We start from the raw sequence: 20,133 nt of genomic DNA on the forward strand, positions 1-20,133 counted from the left end.
TTTTAGGTCTGTCAGGCCAACCCCCTTTTGGTAGCTAAACTCTCTCTGCATTCCATTTACTGAGCACTTACTATATACTGGATAACTTATAGATACAAACAATTATAAAGCCATAATTAGTATCTATTGAACACTTCGTATGTTCCTGGTATTATCCCAAGCTTATTATATAGATCAGTGGTATTCATCTGAGGTTTCCATACCCTGTGTACTCTTAGGAAAGACAGTTTCAAGGAAACCTATTTCTAGATCCTCCCTTTCCATGGTATTCTTTCCTAAGATATCATTCTCCTACGTCACACCTGAGGGCTGGCTGTATTCTCTCCCTCCCTCCCATCACATCACCGTTTCTACTTCAGAAAATCCAAGCACACGTGTCACCCACCCTGACTTGTCCTATGGAGGCCTATCCTGGGGGCAAAACCCAATGGGCACCAAACAAGAGATGATTTGAAATATTGGAGCCAGTGTTGAGAAAGCGAATGACTGATGACTGGGCCACTAAGCCTTTCACTAGGGGTAGGTTTCCAATATTTTGCTTTCAACAAGGATTTAATAATGATTGAATCCAGTTGTCAACTGGTAGGGTATTAAAAATCATTTTCAAGGATAGATCACTATATGGCTTTTGACATGTAACTTGGATGCACTTTAAAGTATCGAGTGGCGTAAGAAAACTTCATCCAACCTTGCCTCTTTTTATATTGAATGAGGTATTTCAGAGCTAACATCTATTTAAAAAAATAGGAATAAAATTGATGTTGAATTCTATAAGGGTATATGAAGTAAAATAAAAATCCATTTTAATAAAAATACATTTCTAATAAAATTTTACTTATAATTATGAATTATTTATCTAAATTTATACTTATGTGGTTTTGATTAGTTTAACACTCATTTTTCAGATCTTACAAATGGTACAATATTGATAACTCAATCCAGAAAAAATAATTTAAACCTAGAGATTTATGGAATAAGGAAATTAAAAAATTTATTAAAATTTTTATACACATTATTTTATAGAGAAGTATAACACGGTAAACAATAAAGGACTTTCAAAACAAAAAATGTACTAAAGTAGGATAAAATTTTGTGGGGGAAGTGAGTTGAAGACAAAAGCTCAAGGAGAAAAAGAAACAATATAAAATTTCTAACTGCTAAAGCTTGTTCATGAAGTCCTTTTCAATCAACAGACGTATTACTAAATTCATGACACTTCAATGTCAAAGAGAGATTTAGCCATTTCATTTTAAGATATCAATATCTGTGATGCTCTGGGAATTACGTCCTTTGCAACAATTTACATTAATGATGAAAAAGTTTAGATATCACAAAACACATTCAAGGTACATAGAAAACTATGAAATGATTTTGGGGGCATGCAAGCAAAAATATGTGACGAGCACAGCTTTATGCTCTAATCTTCACAATAACCTTGTCATTACACCCATTTCACAGTGGAGAACATTGAGGCCTTGCCCAAGGTCACACAGCTATGTTAGGGGTTGAACTGTACCCTTCCAAAATTCATACCTCAGAACGTGACATGCCTCAGATCGGCCCTTGAAAGATGTGATTAGGTTACAATGAGGCTTTTATGGGATGTGGACCCACATCCCATACGACTGACGTCCTCATAAGAAGAGGAGACTGGGAAACAGACATGCACAGAGGAAAGACCACATGAAGACACAAGACGACAGCCACCTACAAGCTCTGCTATGGCAGCCTGAGCAACTAACACCTGAGAGGGGCAAAAGTGGGGAGCCTGACTCCAGAGCCCTCTGGTAACTACTCTACACTGCTCTCAGAGAAACTGGGCAGCTGGCGGTAGGGTTCTTACCAATGAAGAAACTGAGTCTCCCAGGATGAACAGCTCGCCCAACATGCCACAGCTGGAGCAGGACGGAGCTGGGACTGGGACCCGACAGAACGCCATGTGCTAGCTAACCTGTGGTTTGGAAAGTCCAGTCCAGCGAAGGTGAGGTGAGCAGCCTGAGATCAGGAAGCCAGGGAGCAGGGGGGCAGGAGAGGGGCTCCAGTAATGGTTGGCCTCGGGGGCGGGGGGTTGACTCAGAAGGACCATGAGCCCGGTGAGGACGGTCAGGGCCAGGCCCAGAAGACGCACCTCGGTCAGCACTCGCCAACCGATGCTTACGAGGTCTCGGCCTGGTGAATGCAGGGCCTGTGTCCCTTCAATGAAGAGGACTGCCCAAGGGGCAAAAGTGATTCTGGACACCGAAGAGCATCTGAGGAATAAACTTCCCCCAGAATCAGCCTTAAGAATGCATAATCAGTGCTGATTACATAAACGTGTTAACCTGTCTTAGCTTAGAAACGAAGATTCAATTGCATAGCGTCTATATGGGAGGTACTCCTAGGAAACCCACCGGAGAATGAGGAAGAGAGACCAGGAAGAGCAGGAAGCCAGTGTCCCCCATGGGACATGGCCTGGCACCCCGCAAGCTTGACCAGAGGCCCCCCACTCCAAGCAAGGCAGCCATCCTGCACAGAAATGAAAAGGCAGGACGCAGTTCCGTTCAAATAGTGATCTGAGGATCTTCAGGACTTTGAAGCCTCTAAAAGGAAGGACTGCTATTCTCACCTCCCCTATAGGAAAATGCCAGTGAGCACCAGGCCACTTTTTCTGTGCCTCCTCAGCTGGGGCCACACTGTTCCCATGCCCGACCTCATGGCCAAACCTCCCGCGTGACGTGTCCAGGCTGAAGGCTTTCTCATTTCCACCTGGGCATGTCCCTGTCATCACTACCACCCCCAGACTGGTGATTTGGGCTGGTGGCAGCCATGGCCTCCCATCCTATCAGGCCCTGTAGCAGTGTTGGGGCCTCCAGAGTGCGGATGACGTTCCCTCACCATTACCCCCAATCCGCCTGCACCCTCTTCAGACCCCAGGCCTTGCGGTGACCCCGAGATACAACCTGAGATATTTCTGCTCTGTTCACTTGAGTGTTTGCACTTGCAGTGAGCGCTGTGGCAGCCCTGGGCCGGGCCCAGGGCTCTGCATAACCCCAGCCTCCTCCCGCGCAGCACAGGCGGGGAGCCCTGCAGCCTGGGGGCACAGACAGGACCTGGGTGTGCCCCCCTTCCAACCGGCCCTTTCTTTGCCCAGCAGTGGGTTCCTACCATGCCACACTCAGGAGCCCAGCTCTCTTCAGGAAGCAGCCTGTCCTGGCAATGTTTCCAGGCCAGCACACTCAAGAGGACAAGTCAGGTCGTCTCTCTGCGTCACCCAGTGGAAAGCTAAGGAGAAGAACTAAGCTTTCTTCCTCCTGTTCTCTTGGTACAAAGAGCCATTTCATAGCTACAGCCATTCAACGGAAAGTGTCCATGAGGAGTCAGGCTGTCCTATGGTGTAGTCTCGAGCCCAGGTGGCTATCAAGCCCTGGAAATGTGACGAGTCTAAAATGAGAGGTGCTGGAAGTGTGAGATCATGCTGGATTTCAGCCTTAGTGTGAAAAAAGGAATGTAAAATATCTCATTAAGAATCTCTCTGCTGTTACTTGTTGAAATGATGTTTTGAGTATATCGGGTTAAACAAAATAGATTACAAGTAATTTCACTTGTTTTTTTTAACCGTTTTAAATGTGACTTCTAAAAAAATGTGCGATTACACACATGGCTGCCTCTGGCAGTGTGAGGGTTTTGGCTGCCCTCACAGCTGGGCTGGTTGCTCCCAGCTGTCCTTGTGGCTATAACTGATGTGACCTGAAAAGGTGAACCGCCCTCCGGAGCAGGTGCTGCCTGGAGCTGCCTGCGACCAGGACTGGTCACCATACCACACCTGGAGGAGTGTCCCCAACAGCTCTGCCAGGTAAGAGGAACTCATCCCCGCCGTACAGTGGGGACACCTGGGGCCTGACAAGTCCAGCTTTGTAAGTGCAGGAGCTTGAATCCAGGCTCTATTTCCAGTGCTCTCTTCACTTGGCTCCTGGGGAGGCTGACAAGCCCCCCCACAGGGATGACGGGCCCCCTCTTGAAGGTAGCAGTGACCTCACGGGGCCAGCAAGCCCCCCCATGCACCCTGCAGACAAGCCTGCACCTCAGAAGTGCCTGGAGAGGACAGCTCATGCTCGGGGTGAGCAAGTGTCTCTGACGCCATGCTGGCCAGCCCTTCGTCCTCCCAAGGCCCTGGCGTCGCCCCTCTGTTCGACTCATGAAGTGAGCATGGAGAGTAGACACAAAGGGGTTAGGCTGCCCCCTTCCCTGTCTGGTTCTAGTGTGCCTTCCAAACTGTCCTTTCAAAAGCTCAAACACTGGTGGATCGTTGAGGCCACCCAAAGTAGTGAGTCTGGACTGATTTCCCAAGAAGCAACGGCCTTTGGAAACCACTGTGCTTGAGGAGTACTAGAATAACTCGGGGCTAGGGTTTTCTGGGGTGATTCTGAGATGCAGAGGCCCTAGGAAGCAGTTCTGGGTCCCCTTGCTTCAACAAAGAGCAGGGACAGGGAGTCACAGCTTGGGATGGGAGCAGAAAGTATGTTTGTGCTTGGCATGCAACACATGGTGCCATTAACTCCAGCTCATGGAAACAACGAGCGCCCCAGGAACACAAGGCAGTGTAAGGCCAGGGGTGAAGGCAGAGCAGCAGGGAGGCTGAGACAGAGAAGGGGGCTGGCCCCCCAGTGTCCTGGTTTCCAGGATGGGCGTTGTTTATCTCAGAGCCCCACGGGGTGTGGGCATGAGGAGTGGGCATGCGCTTTCTCAGACAGGTGTTGCTGAGGGGGTGGAGAACAGGTGCTGGGCTCACCTCTGCTTTCCACGTGTGTGTGAGCAACCTGAAAACCCAGGTGCTCTGTGGCTCCCACACAGGACGTGGGGCTGGTTTTCCTGTCTGGTCAGGATGCAAGAGGCCCAACAAACACACACCTGCATAGGAAACTCAGAAATCATCCATATAACAAGGGGGTCTGTATCGCGATTGGTCCCTGGTGAGGCCTAGGCCCTTCACATGCCAAGCACTGTTCTAAGCATTTGTTATATATTAATAGTTTTAATCAAGACGATGCCAGTTTGTTATGATGCATTAAATGCAGGAATATGCTATATCTCGGTCTGAGAGTACTGTTGGTTTTTATTTGGACACGTGGTATAGACCACAAATGCTTGACTGCCCCCAATGAGATCCATACAACCATATAAGGAGCAGCCTCCGGGGTGCAGCCCTACATACGGGATGTGCCCTGTCCCTGGTCTTATTCTGGCACCCACTGAAACCTGCTACTTCGAATTGTTGCCATGCCCTCCCCCAACTCCTTCCCACCCCTGCTTGGGCACAAATGGTACAGTGCTCCCTGGGAATGAGCTCTTGCCTGGGGAATGGCACAGCACCACAGTCCTCAGGGCCACAGAGATCACAGTTATGCCCCAGCTACCTGAGTGACTGGGATGTACCTCTCACTCAGCCCCAAGCTAGCCATTTGGTCAGGCAGTGGGCAGAGACAGCAGTCAAGGTTTCCTTGTGTGGTGGCTTAAATAGGCACAAATTCTTTGCCACTCTGCCCACTAAGAAGTGGACTTTCCTCCTCTCCCAAGTCTGGGCTGCCCTCATGATTTGCTTTACCCAATAGAATGTGGCAGAGTGACAACTGTGCCAGTGTCCAGTCTAGGCCTGCCCTTGGATCCTGGAGTCACCCAGTAGGGCGATCTGGCCACCCACCCTGCTGGTGACAGCAGAAGGAGAGACAGACAGCCGTGTCGCTGGCCTTGATGCCCCGTCTGTGTGAGGCTGGGCCCAGGGCTGAGAGTGGTGCCATCCTGGATCTCCAGTGCTCGTCAGTTTCAGATGACCGAGGCCACATGGACACTGCAGATGACTGACCCCAGCCCAGCCTGAAGAATCTTGAGCAAATCAAGGTTTACAGCCACTGTGTTGGGATGGTTGTTTTATGCAGCAGTAGATACCTGGAACATTTTGGGATTAGCTCACTCAGTGACAGGAAAGGCAAGTGTTCTAAATCACGTCTTCAGAACCAGGAAAGGTCTTTGGCCAACCTAAGACAAGGCCATACTTATTGGCTCCCCTCCATCCATGCAGATCATTTTTGTTTTCAATTTCACTAAGAAAACAAGTTGGGAAGGGCCCTGTAGTCCAGCCATCAATGGAGACTTGACCTGCAGCTGGAACACCACTAGTTCTGAGCCATGGGCTGCCATCCAGGGCACGGCAAAGGCAACGGAAGCCTCCAAAGCCTGCATGCTCTCTGAGGATGGCTTCTGTTGAGGTCCTACGGAGGAAGGCACAGGGTTTGGAACTGGAGGGGTTGGGTTTGGGGTCCTGTGCAATATTTGAGCAATTCACCTGCACTCTGCAGGCTTCTACTTCCACGGCTGTGAACGGGGATCTGAAAAAACAACTTACACGCCACAGAGAGTATTAGGGTGGAAGCAGACCCCCACTGGGCCTGTCCCAGGGCTTCTTGGAGACTCAGTTTCCTCTAACTCAAAGGGCAGAGCCTCAGACCTGGGAAAAGCCTGTTCAAACTCGAAGGTTTTCAGTGGGGATGGTCCTACCCTCTCTGGGGCAACTGGAACTCTCTGGGGATGTGTCTGATTATCACACTGATTGAGGACAGTAGCTGACAATTGGTAGGCAGAGGGCAGGCATGCTAGACACCCAGCACTATGAAAGACAGTCCACAAATGAAGATCTGCCCCATGATCTGAATGACCCTAGACATTCGACATTCGTGTAGAGAAAAAAACAACCTGTTCATCAGAGCCTGGGACCTAAATCCATTTTACATATAAGCACAAGGTAGGTTTTTGCCTCATTTTGATACACAGTGAATGTTTAAAGGGTGTGAAAATCAGGCAAATAATGTACTTTTCATATTTGAAACTTGACTAACAGTTGGGATTTTAGAATTCTTATTACTATGAGCAGTGCCACTCCTGAACTTCAAGGCACATCTATGTCAGCCTATACTTATCCCTGTCACACGCATATTGAGTCTTTCTATACAAATATAGGTACTTATTTAGCCTTTATGTCTAACATAAATATATATATGTGTATATATATGGAAATGTAACGTTACATATATATACATATAAATGTAATATATAGTCATGTGCTGCTTAACAACAGGGATATGGGCAAAGAAATGTGTCATTAGGCAATTTCGCCAGAGTGCGCACGTCACAGAGCGCGCGGACACAGACCGAGATGGCACAGCCCACGGCACACCTGGGCTGTGTGGTACAGCCTCTCACTCCTGCACAGCACGCTACTGTACTGAATGCTGTAGGCAACTGGAACACAATGGTAAGTGTGTGTGCATCTACACATATGTAAACAGAAAAGGTACACTAAAAATACAGTACAAAAGATAAAAAACGGCACTCCTGTGTAGGGCACTTACACGAATGGAGCTCACAGGAAGTTGCTCTGAGTGAGTCAGTGAGTGAGTGGTGAGTGAGTGTGAAGGCCTGGACATGACTGCACACGACTGTGGACTTCATAAACACCGTACACTCAGGCTACACGACATTTATAAAACAGGAGAGTAAATCAAGATCAAGAGACATGGTAAACAGGAGATGTATGAGCCAGCATAACACAGCATACTGTTTTACAGCAAACTGTTTTCTTTAATAAGTACAAAGAGTATACTCTACAATAATGATTAGAAGTATTAGTATAGTAAGTACATAAACCAGTAACATAGTCGTTTACTATCATTATCCAGTATTATGTACTAGATATAATTGCATACACTATACTTTATACAACTGGCAGCGCAGTAGGTTTATTTATACTGACATCACCACAAACACGTGACTAATGCATTGCACGACGACATCACTAGGCGACAGGAATTTTTCAGCTCCATTATAATCTCATGGGACTGTCATCACATATGTGGTCCATCACTGACCAAAATGTCATTATGCAGCACATGACTGTACAGACATTTAATATGTATCATGTAGATATATTACATTTAAATGTAATATATAAATATATATACATATATATGTAAAATCCTTTCAAATGCAGAGAAATAGTATCTTCTCTGAAATTCAAACTCATTCAAAAGAAGACATGCACCACTAAAATTTGTTTCATTGTGTTATAACTACTTTCCATTTATTTCTCCTTAGTACTATCATTAGAGCATTAGGTTGATTTTTGTGGGTACAGGTAGCATATCTTATCTACATGTTTCATTTCAAGATAGTAATGGGATTATTTCAATATATTAGTTGTAAAATAGAATTCTGGGTAGGATAGAGTTAAGAACTGGCTCTAAGGCCTCTCTACTCAAAGTGTGGCCTCACACTAGCAGTGGTGGCACCACCTGGGGTCTTATTAGAAATGCAAATTCTCAGGCCTGCCCAGGTGTACTGAGTCTGAGCTAACACCAGGCCACCATGCGCAGTCCTCTGTGATCCCACAATGTGGATGGGACCTAAGGCCTGGCTCGCAGGGCCCCATGGGGCAGGGCCTGCCCTGCCAGGGCTACAGGATGCCAGCCTGCTGGTGGCAGCCGCAGTAGACCAAATCCAAGCTGCCAAGGAGCTGCAGGAGGTATGAAGGACCTTAACAACAACCGCCAGGGAAGGCTGAAGGAAAATACCTTGGCCAAGTCAGCCTCCACATGGGTGAGGTTTCCTTGCATAGAAATATGGGAGGCTGCGGATTAGGCTGGGTTTGTGCTTGGCCATTCCCTATTTCAGGGCTTCCTCAAGCTCCTCAGCTGAGTCTCTGTCTAGTGGGAGAGGTTTGTGCCATCATCCCAGACGGGTGGTGAGGATTACATGAGAACATGGAGGAGCCAGGGAGGGCTCTGGCCTGTAGCAAATGTTCAGGCAAACCTCTTGACAACTCAGTAGGGCTTTTGGACGCCATGCACAAATGCACAAGAGGCCGTCTGGAGCCCACTCCAGGGAACATGAGGGCATCCAGGAACTGGCTCTCAGCAGCTGTGTGAGTCCTGGAGCATGTGTCCGGTCTGCTCTTGCTACTTTAGAGACGAAGGATGTCTTGCTTTGTTTTCCTCATCCTGCCTGAGGTCTAACACAGCCTGCAACTCAGGGCAGATTCTCTATCATGCCCGAGCCCACGCATAGATGTCTTTAGAGCAAAACAGGCTTGGAGACTGCCTACGTGGGTTTTGAACTCCCATAGTTAGGAGCCAAGCAGATGGAAAACAAACCCATTTGTGTACCATTTGTTGAGCAGCTGTCATGAGCCAAATTCCAAGAGGAATGCATCAGATGCATGGTCCCTGCCTTACATACTGTCCTCTTGAAGGGAGGCAAATGCTTTTGCACAAGTGCAACAGGTGCCATGAACTCATGGAAGGAGCCTAGGGTTTGTTGGTGAGGTGAGCAGACACTACAGGGGAAGGCTCTCAGAGCGTAGCACAGACACACACAGAGCCTGGTGGGAAGGGTGCAGGCTGGGCAGGAGAAAGACCCGGCTACAGCCTTCGTGCCATCTGAGGTGCTAAGTGTGCCAGGCGTCTCCACACACCCTTCTCCACCCTGCTCAGGCCCCTGGAGGTTGACTTCTGGGCTCTGCCCTGTGGCTTCTTATTGGTGTGACCAAAGCAACATCGGGACATCTGGAAGAGGGGGTGAGGGGAAGAGCTGGGGAACATACGCTCCTGTCTCCCTTCCTGCTGCCTCCTGCTTTGGCATTGCCCGAGTCCCTCTTCCAAGGCTCCTGTTGGTGACACTTCTCCCACAGCTGCAGTTCTTACCGGTTCCAGGACCTGCTCCTCCCCTAAGGTCTCAGGTAGAAACAGCTTCCCTCAGGTACTGGTTTCTGAGTGTCTCCTTCGCCCTCCCTCCCCAGTTCCCTTAGCCCTGCTCGTACCTCTGGGGAGAGTCCTCTCTGGAAACACAGTTTAGTTTCCCTATTTCACTGTCCCCTTAAGCCGTGACCACCAAATCCAACACTTCCCAGCGTTATGACCTTGGGCTAATAGTAGCAATTACCACGTATAACTATAAACATAGGTCATCATACATACAGGACACTTACAAGGAACCAGAATATGTTAAGGGCGTTTGTTTACCTAATCCGCATAACAGTCCTGTGAAGCTGGTCTACTGCTGTTTTCCCCACTATTTAGATGCAAGTAAGTCATCAGCTGATAAGTGAAGAGTTGCCATTTGAACCAAAGTGGTCTAATTCCAGAGTCCTGCTCTTACCAGGTCATCTCTAGGAGCTACAGCATCCCCTCTGTTTTGGAAGTTCTGGAGGGGGTCGCAGGGGGGCGTATCTCAGAGGAAATGTACACGAGCTGGTGGACATGTGACATCGAGGCTTGGGGAGAGGAGAGGCTAGAGACAGAAAGCAGACAGGATGAGCAGGGAGGTACGAATCACAAGAACCGTGGTCACTAAGAAAAAAGAGTAAAGTGAGAAGGGGCTGGGGACAGTCCAGGGAAACAGGGACACCAACGAGAAAAAGTGAACACTCAGACTGGATGGGAAAAAAAGGGAGGGGAGCCTTTCCATCCCACCTGCCTGCCAGTCACAGCACCGGCTAACATCATTAAATTAGGAACACTCCAACAACTTTCAAGCTAAGGAAGGTGGCGGCAATCCCATTTCATTTTATACATGAGGAAACTGAAATTCAGAGTGGTTAAGGAGAGTATCTAAAAATTTAGTCCTGCATGGCAGAGCCATAATCAAACCCAGGGTCAGCTGACCCACAGCCTCTTCTGGAAGAATGACAGAGGTAAGGGCCTTTAAAACAAAGGACGGGATTTGAGAAAAAAAGGGAATTTAAACGATGTCAACAGTGATCACAGTTGACTTTAGCAGCGTCTAAGGGGACACATCTTCTCATTCCCTTCGCTCACTAGTTACAGGCAAACAATCCCTGATTCGGGATGCGTGTTTTTCAACCAAGCTGATATTCTGCCCACCGTTCTTCCACTTTCTGCAGTTTGGTTGTGCTCCCATTCCAGACATGACTTCTCTGTTCTCTTACCTCTGGACTTCCTCTTGTTAAACACAGACTGCCAGATGATGGTCAGGGTGAAGAGCAGGACGCTGAGAATGCCCACACAGCATACCAGCATGGCGTACACGTACAGATCTGAAAGGCAGGGCACGGCGGGTGAGTGTCAGGACAGCCCACATCAGAAGACACGCACCAATAAAGGAAACTGCATGCATTGTACAGAAATCAATTCAACGTGAACCGCACACCTAAACGCAAAATATAAACTAGACAACTTTTGGAAAAAATACAGGAAAAAAATCTTTAAGATCAAGGACTAAGCAGCGAATTTTCAGACTTGACACCAAAAGCACTATCCAAAAAGGAAAAGTTGATAAATTTGATTTCATGAAATTAATTTTTTTGCTCTGTAAATACCCACATGAATAGGAAAAAAAGACAAGCTACAAACTGGGAGGAACTATTTGTAAATCACAAATCAAACAAAGGACTAGTATCTAGAATATAAAGAACTCTCAACAGTAAAAAAAAAAAAATAAACAATCCTATTAGAAAATGGGCAGAAACATGCAGAGACATTTTACCAAAGAGAATATACAGACGGCAAATAAGCACATGAGAAGATGTTCAATTTTCTTAGCCATTAGAAGAATGCAAATTTAAACCATAATGAGATATACCACACCTATCACAGCAGCTAAAATAAAAAACAGTAAAGATACCAAATGACAACACCAAGGGTGTAGATTCACGGGGTCAGTCAGACATTGCTGGTGAGAATGTAAAATGGTACAGCCACAGTCTCATAAAAGACACACCTACAACCAGCATTCAACCGTGCAGGCACACTCTGGAATTTGTTCGGAGAAATGAAAACTTAAGTTCACACAAAAACCTGTACACGTATATTTATTGCAGCCTTATTCATAATAGCCAACAATTTGGAAACAGCCCAGATGTCCCTCAGTGGGGGCCTGGTTAAAACAACTGTCGTCCATCACACAGTGGAGAACTCACTACGCAGCGATAAAGAGGAACAGACTATTGACATATGCAGCGACCTGGATGAATCTCCAGAGAATTATGCTGAGTGAAGAAAAAAAAAAATCCCCAAAGGTTACATACTGTATGATTTTATTTTATGTAATGTTTACTTTATATACCATTCTTGAAATGGCAAAATTATAGAAAGGGAGAACAGATTAGTGGTTGCCAAAGGTTAAGGAGAGAGTGGGGGCTGGGAAAAAATGGGTTCGGCTCTAAGGGACCCTGTGGGATGCGAACGTTCTGTGTCTTGGCTGTATCGATGTCAACATCCTGGTTGCAATATCGCACTGGAGTTTTGCAAGATGTCACCACTGGTAAAGGGTACAAACTGATGGAAAGGAGCTCTCTCTCTGTGTTATTTCTTAGAAACACATGTTAAGCTACAACTTTCCCAAAATCAATTTTAAGTTTGAATAGTTAAACCATGTTCACATATGTCTTAATCAGTCTGGGCTAGTATAACAAAATGTGTGGTTTAAACCACAAACATTTCTCAGAAGGTCAAGGCGCTGGCCAATCTGGTGTCTGGTGAGAGCTCTCTTCCGGTTTGGAAACGGCTTCTCTTGACATCCTCCCAAGACAGAGGACAGAGGACAGCAGACAAGCTCTCGCGGCATCTCCTCTCACAGGGACACTAATCCCACCATGAGGGCTCCATCCTTGTGACCCAATCACCTCCCAAAGGCCCCACCTTCTAACGACATCACATTAGGGGTTAGGATTTCAACATAGGAATTTGGCGGGGGGGACACAAACATTCAGGCCATAACAGTATCCATCTATTTCTTAAACTCCAGTGATCAACCTTATCACCAGTCTGATTGATAAAATGCTTGGAAAGGGAAAGGGAAGCCAAAAGTTTTATTTTAACCTTCTATATGCAGCAAAAAGATACAGTTGTGTGAATCCGACAAATGTTTGAACTTAGCAAAAATGTTTCTCTGCTGACTTAAGTTTCTTCAGGCAACACACATTTATTATCAGCCATGTTCAGCATGCTCCTAGATACAAGAACGATAACCAAGAACATCCAAAGGTCCTGTCATCAAGAAATCAGAGGCTGCTGCATGGTACCTGCAAAATAGGAATGTGTGCCCAGTACCAGAAACAAGCAGAGAAGGAGCCCGACACAGCCCGGGGGCGCCGAGAGGGTCTGCCCAGAGGACTGGAGCTCTGCTCTGAGTCATATTCAAAACAACACGGAAAATGCAAAAACAGAGAGAGAGAATAAAAATATATAGAGAGAAACAAAGTATTCAGCATCCCTCACGCTGCAATAAGTGCTGCTAACATTTGGTATACTTTATGATGTATATGTATATGTTTTTGAATTAAGATCATACAGTTTCATATCTTGCTTTTTGTTTAATCTCACTATCTCATTAAGCTCTCTTCAAAAATTGATTCTGAACTGTTTTTAAAAATGTGATAAAAGTTTATCATATTAATTTAAGTGACTTATCTTATTATTGGTGTAAATGATTCTATAATGAGCATTCATACGCTTAAACCTTAATGCGTCTCTCCCATTACGTGCTTAAGATTAAGTTCCTAGAAATGGAATTGCTAAGTCAACAGGAATGCACCATTATAAAGCCCTTGGGACTGGAGAAGCAGTTAGCTTGCTGTTTAAACTGAAAAAGCAAGTATGCTGGGGGTGGTGGGGTGGCTGGCTTCCACAGTGAGCCTGGAGAAGCAGGTGAGGCTTATGGTCAGTGACAGAGGAGCAAGGAGAGGGATGGAATCAGACATCTAAGATTCCTTCCCACTCTTCTTCCGTAGCCCCTGCCCAGGGAAGCCCAGTGCAGCTTCTGCCCCTGGAGCCCAGGAGCTCAGTCAGCTTTTTCTTTTTCTGTCTCAGCTAGTTAGAGTGCGTTTCTGTTCCAGGAAACTTAGAAGCCTGGACAAAAATAAGTGGAAAGCACAACAGGACAAGGCTGCAGGTGACGAGAGCACCTACACTAACACTGAAAAGAGTGGGTTAAGTAAATGGGAATAAGGAAGTGTCTCCCACAGAGGGAGCTGGGAGCATCATAGGAGCAGAAAAAGGGGCAGGAGTGAGAATTCTAGAAGCCAAGATAGTAAAACGTTGTAACAAAGATTCCTTAATAACATCAAATGCTGCTGGAAAATATCCATTAGGTTTTCCCACAAGGAAGCTCTTGGAAAAATCCCGGGGGAAAGCCAGTTCAGGAGGATGGTGGGAGCCAAGCCGAGCACAGGGGTCGAGCAGGTCCATGACGCATGAGGGACTTGAGACAGGAACAGAGAAAACTCCCATCACCAAAATGAAAACTGCCTTTCCAAGAACGCCTGCATCTCAGCTGTGTGGGCTTTGCAAATTACCATGGGGAGCCCTCTGTGAGTGGTCAGTGGGGAGAGAGGAGAGCACAGGTCACAGAGCCGGATTCATGACAGGACACAGGCCAGGCCAGAACTTAGGGAACACACGACCAATCCCGGATTTACACACCATTCAACAAACTATTCCAGGAACAAGGCTGTGGAGCCATTTCTGGCACAAGAAGACGGGGAACGATGCGGTCACATTACCAGGCAGACAGACATGTGGCAGGTGGATACAACATCTGCCTCCAAGGGATTCTGGAGCTGGGGGTCCCTGGGCCAAAACGCAAGGGCAATTTGGCTTCAGTCTTATTCTCAGAATGGGGAAAAACTGTCTTATTGAAGTTACTGTGTGATTGGAGCAGGATGACGTGATCTGCCAGCTCCCCTCTTCATCAAACTCTCCCTTTGGTTCTGGGATGCAGGAACCAAGGAGGGACAAGGTCACGGCAAGAATCTCCCACAAGCATCCCCAGAAGCACACTATAGACATCTGTGGCCTACTCTGCCCTGGCAGGAGGCAAGGGGCTCCAAGAGGCCCACGTGTGGTTTCCGATCATAGCCTCCTCCACATGCCACAAAGGGGGCTCTCCACAGGCAGTGCAGCTACAGAATCATAAAACATCTGGCCAGTCTGGAAGGCTCAGCTAACCGCCAAGCACGCAGGCCCTCGGGCTGTGGACACCGGCCAGCAGGCACCAGCCACCCGCGTGGGTCTCCACCGGCCTCAGACGGATCGTGCCTGTTCTCTGGTGTGTTCTTGAAGGTACATGAACCTTAATACATGGGACCCTGCAGGAGGAGGAAAGCTCAGAAAGAACCCCTGAGTTTCCCTGGATTGGGCAGCGAGCATTCCCCCAAACTCCTCATTTTTGTCTCTGTTCCAAGCATTTCTTTTGCTGCATAAAAACAATCGCCCTGCTGTATCTACTCAAAACACTGAAAGCACCTCCCCTGTTTTTCTCTACAAACAGAGGTTAAACCCTGAGCCATTTAAGCCGGGGTCACACACTTCCATGATTCTGGGGCCACCTTTTGCCAGCGAGCTAGAGCACAGCCGTGTCCCGCCCGACAGAGCCACCGCAGCTCTGCTCCAGGCAGCCATTTGCAGGCCCAGTGCTGTCAGGTCTTCCAACTTTTCCTTTAAGTTTTATGTAATTACCCCTCTAATTATAAATGTTGGCTCAACGGTTTTAAAACAGACTAGGTCAAACAATGCTTGTCCAGAAGCTGGATCCAAGCAAGCCTTCAGGTCCAAATTTAATAAAACATCTGTGGATTCACTCTTAAAATACCACATATACCTGCACACACAAAATAATTCTAAAAATCTTCTTATATTCCCTGCATTCATTTGCAGTTTTGTCTTTTGCCATTGGACTTCCAAAAACACCAGTGTCATTTTTAGGCTCAATTGCAAGCCGCCATGCAGAAAATGTCCCCCCACGGCCCCCAGCCCAGGCCTCCCTGAAGCAGATGGTGAGGCTGGAGTGATGCTCACGTGGCAGGGAGGCTGAGATGGGGTACAGCATCCATCCGTGTGCCAGCTCCCGCCCTCCCACAAAGCCAAGCCATAGCAGGCCAGGCAGAGTGGCCCCAAAGAAAGGCAGACAGCACCTGTTGCCAGGCAACCTGAGGCCTAGAGGGGTACTCAGAGCTGCTTTGAAACCTGGTAACTCCAGCATTCCTCGGCACAGTGAAGGAACCCAACTCTCCCGAACTACCGAATCTAGAAAGTCAGTGTCAGTCCTCTCCATTTCCAAGGCAAATGACAATGCTTAGGAGATCGCAATTCTGTGAAGAAAACTGTGTACTGCCACTGTTTTTTTATCCAGCCTGTAATATCATCTTGCTGGGGTAAAATACCTGAACAACAACCCAGTGGGATGTTAACTCACACCAGCATCTCACCAAGAGGCCTAACAAAGACTTTTTTGTGCTGCGGGGCGGGCGCACAGCCAGGCCCACTAAGCCCAGGAGGATGGATATCTCTCAACAAGCCCTCCTGCTGCTCTCCCATCCAGGAACAAAGGGCCAAAGGCCTGGAATTGGCCCCAGGGAATTTCATCTGTTCCCTTGACCTCACCAAAGCTTGTGGTGGGGTTAAAAAAGCAAAGCCCAAGGTAGCTGCTGCCGAAATCACAGGACAAGAGCACTGTGGAACAGCTGCTCTGAGGCACTGCACAGAGTGAGAATGCCAATTCTGCTTTTCAGAGGAGATCTAGTTTTCTGTGTTGAGAAAAGTGGGCATGTTGGGCTACGGACATTGTGTAGAGAGTTAGGGAGGGGGTAATCCTGATACTCTATAGCTACACGTGAATTATAAAACATTACACAAACTGTTGTAGATAAATTGTACTGCAAGGCATGTGGGAACTAAATGCTATAATCCTTCCAAACATATAAAGTCTTCATCTTTGTTTCCTGGTATTTTCAAAACACAGTTCTCAGACCACTTGCCCTGGAAACACCTGGAGAGCTGAAAAACTGCAAATTCTTTGATCTGCTCCTGAATGCAATAATCAGATTCTCAGGGAGGAGCACAGAGTCTGGGTTACTAACAACCCCCCCCCCCCAGATCCTTATGCATCTGATGATAAATAGGGCTCCTGCAGTCACAGCCACTAGTGACCTGCCTTAGGGCACCCCCAGGACATCACCGTACTCCCACCCATCACAGTGCCTGGGTCATAAGGCAGTTCCAGAAACATGGGCTAAATCAATCGATTTTTCTACTGCTTCACCTTAGGAGGAGGAGTCAAGTCATTTTCATCTCTGTGCTACCTAACAGGCATTCACTGAACAAAAAGCTGAGGGGATTTGTGATTATTTTGCTAGAAAAGGTCATCAAATAAAGATGAAGGTAACTACAAAGCATGCAGAAGAAATGCTGAGACTACAAAGAATCACTATTAGAGTAAAATACAATCTGAGAAACACAATATTTATGATTTCAAAGTGAAACAATAACTAGAAGGGGATCCAAGATGGCGGAATAGATAAATGCTGTGCTTGCTCCTCCTGTGACCACACCAAAATTGCAACTAAATTATAGAACAATCAACCTAAAGAACCATCTGAAGTCTGGCTGAACAGAAGTATATAACTAAGGATACAGAGAAGAAGCCATATCGAGAACGGGAGGTGCAGAACAGGTCACACAACTGTGTGTGGCAGTTGAGAATCAGAAGGGATATCTCAGCCATGGAGGTTCCCCCCAGAGGAGTGAGGGACCCCAGCCCCACACTGGGCTACCCAGCCCAGAGTACTAGTGCTGAGAAGAGGAGCCCCCACAACATCTGGCTGTGAAAGTCAGCGGGGATTCTGACCATCTCGGTGGGATGGAAGGCTGCGGGAAACCCAGACGTCCTCTTAAAGGGCCCACACACAGACTCACTCACTTGCTACACTCACCCTGGGCTCCGGCAGAGGGATGATAACTCAGAGGAATACAGACATACAGGGAGAAACTAAGTTGTGTGACTTCAGGATGAGGACTGGAGAGACAGCCGCCATTTTCCCTGTGTATAATCCTTCTCCTGGGCAGCCAGCAGGTGGGCACCATCTTACCTCTGGTGAGCCCTCCCCAACATGGCCAAATATGAGTCTCAATTGGCCTGATGAGCTCCGCACACTCCACCCTCCTGGCTCCCTGGGACATCATCTGACCTGACTCATGCAACACCAGAGGCATTTTCCCAGCCAGCAGCCAGCCCAGCCTGTGCTACACGCTTTATTGGACAACTCTCAGGGGTTTATGAGCCCCAGGCAAGCTGCAGCTGGCCTTAGTGTTCTCTCAGACATTTGCTGAGTAGCTCCAGGCTCAGCACTGGCACCAAACCAGAATCTACATTAACCTGGTGAACACCACTCGTCCCACCCGGGTGATTCCCTGAGACCTCTCCTCACTTAATTCACTTAATGCATGAGGCTCTATCAGCACCTGAGTCATATGGGAGCTGGCAGGTGGTAGCGGTCTCAGGGTGCCCTGGGCTTTTTGTGGAGCTTCCCTAGGCCCAGGACTGGAGACAGCCACCCTCGGTTCACAGTGTGGCCTCTCTCATGAGTCTCTAGATCCAGCACAGGCAGTGACCAACTGCTGATCACTTTGTAGCTCCTACCAGGTAATCCCTGGCCAGTCACAGGCAGCGGCAGACCTGGGCCTGCACTGGAGCCCCTCTCAAGAGGACCCAGAACCAATATACTTAGAGGTTGGCTTCAGACTACAGTAGAACACTAGCCAAGTAGCCCCACAAGTGGCACACACAAAGGACAGTCTTAGCAGGCACCAGAGCCAGCTGGGGCAAAGCCCGTTTCATGGAGTAAGCAAGTCCCCTGCACAGCAGCCCATAAGCTATGGAAGTGGCCAAACCCCATAGCCAGCCTGCCTGAGGGTCAACCCCACCCACGGACACGACAATAGCAATCAAGGCTCAACAATAACAGGAGGGCACACACAACCCACACAAGAGAAACTCCTGAATCACCCGGAGCAGGTGGCCAGGGAGATTGCACCACTGGGTCCCACAGGATACCTACTACATAAGGTCACCCGGCAAGACTGACAGATGTAGTAGATCTACCTAATACATAGGTACAAACACAGAGAGGCAGCAAAATGAGGAAACAAAAAAATATGTCCCAAATGAAAGAACGGGAGAAAACTCCAGAAAAAGAACAAAACAAAATGGAGGCAAGCACACTACCAGATAAAGAGTTCAAAACACTGGTTATAAGGATGCTCAAGAAACTTACTGAGAAGTTTAACAAAGAGATAGCAAGCATAAAAAAGGACATAAAAACAAAACAAAAACAAACAAACAAAAAAACCACTCAGAAGTGAAGAAAACAATAGCTGAAATGAAGAATGTATTACAAGGAATTACCAGCAGAGTAGATGAAGCAGAGGATTGAATCAAGGATTTGGAAGATAAGGTAGCAGAAAATGCCCAATCAGAATAGCAAAAAGAACAAAGAATAAAACAAACAAACAAACAAAGAATGAGGACAGTTCAAGAGACCTCTGGTACAACATCAAGTATAATAACATTCACATCACAGGAGTACCAGAAAAAGAGAGAAAGCAAGGTATTCAGAACCTATTTGAAGAAACAATGACTGAAAAATTTTCTAACCTGGAGAAGGAAATAGACATACAAGTCCAGGAAGCACAGAGTGTCTCACACAAGATGAACTCAAAACAGGCCCACAACATGATACATTATAATTAAAATGGGAAAGGTTAAAGACAGAGAGAGAATCCTAAAAGCAGTAAGAGAAAGGCAACTAGTTACCTACGAGGGAGCTCCCATAACATTGTCAGTAGATTTCTCACAACAGAAACTTCGCAGGCAAGAAGGGACTGGTAAGAAATATTCAAAGTGATGAAAAGAAAGGACCTACGACTGAGACTACTCTATTCAGCAAGGATATCATTTAAAATTTAAACAGCGATAAAGAGCTCACCAGAAAAGTAAAAGCTGAAGTAATTCATCATCATCAAACCAGTATTACAAGAAATGTCAAAGGGACTTCTTTAAGAAGAAGGAAAAGGGGGGGAAAGGAATATAAATGGGAATTTTAAAATGGCAATAACTGTATATCTATCAATAATGACTTTAAATGTAAATAGATGCTCCAATCAAAAGACATAGGTGAGCTGAGTGGATAACGAAACAAGACTCAAACATATGCTGTCTAAAAGAGACCTATTTCAGATCGAAAGACACAGACAGGCTGAAAGTAAAGGGATGGAAAAAGATATTTCATCCAAATGGAAACAAACAAACAAAAAA

The 20,133-nt window shown here is 46.9% G+C and overlaps 1 protein-coding gene across 1 annotated transcript in view; it reads right to left on the bottom strand.

Moving 5' to 3' along the window:
• VSTM4 (V-set and transmembrane domain containing 4) overlaps nt 1-20,133 on the bottom strand; it is a 102,364-nt gene that overhangs the window by 46,114 nt on the left and 36,117 nt on the right. Inside the window, exon 4 of the mRNA XM_033131414.1 lies at nt 10,973-11,080. Within this exon, the coding sequence (XP_032987305.1) occupies nt 10,973-11,080 (108 nt within the window). The remainder of the gene's footprint in view (nt 1-10,972; nt 11,081-20,133) is intronic.

This window comes from Rhinolophus ferrumequinum, chromosome 16, assembly GCF_004115265.2.
Source record: "Rhinolophus ferrumequinum isolate MPI-CBG mRhiFer1 chromosome 16, mRhiFer1_v1.p, whole genome shotgun sequence".
Classification (NCBI taxonomy): Eukaryota; Metazoa; Chordata; class Mammalia; order Chiroptera; family Rhinolophidae; genus Rhinolophus; species Rhinolophus ferrumequinum.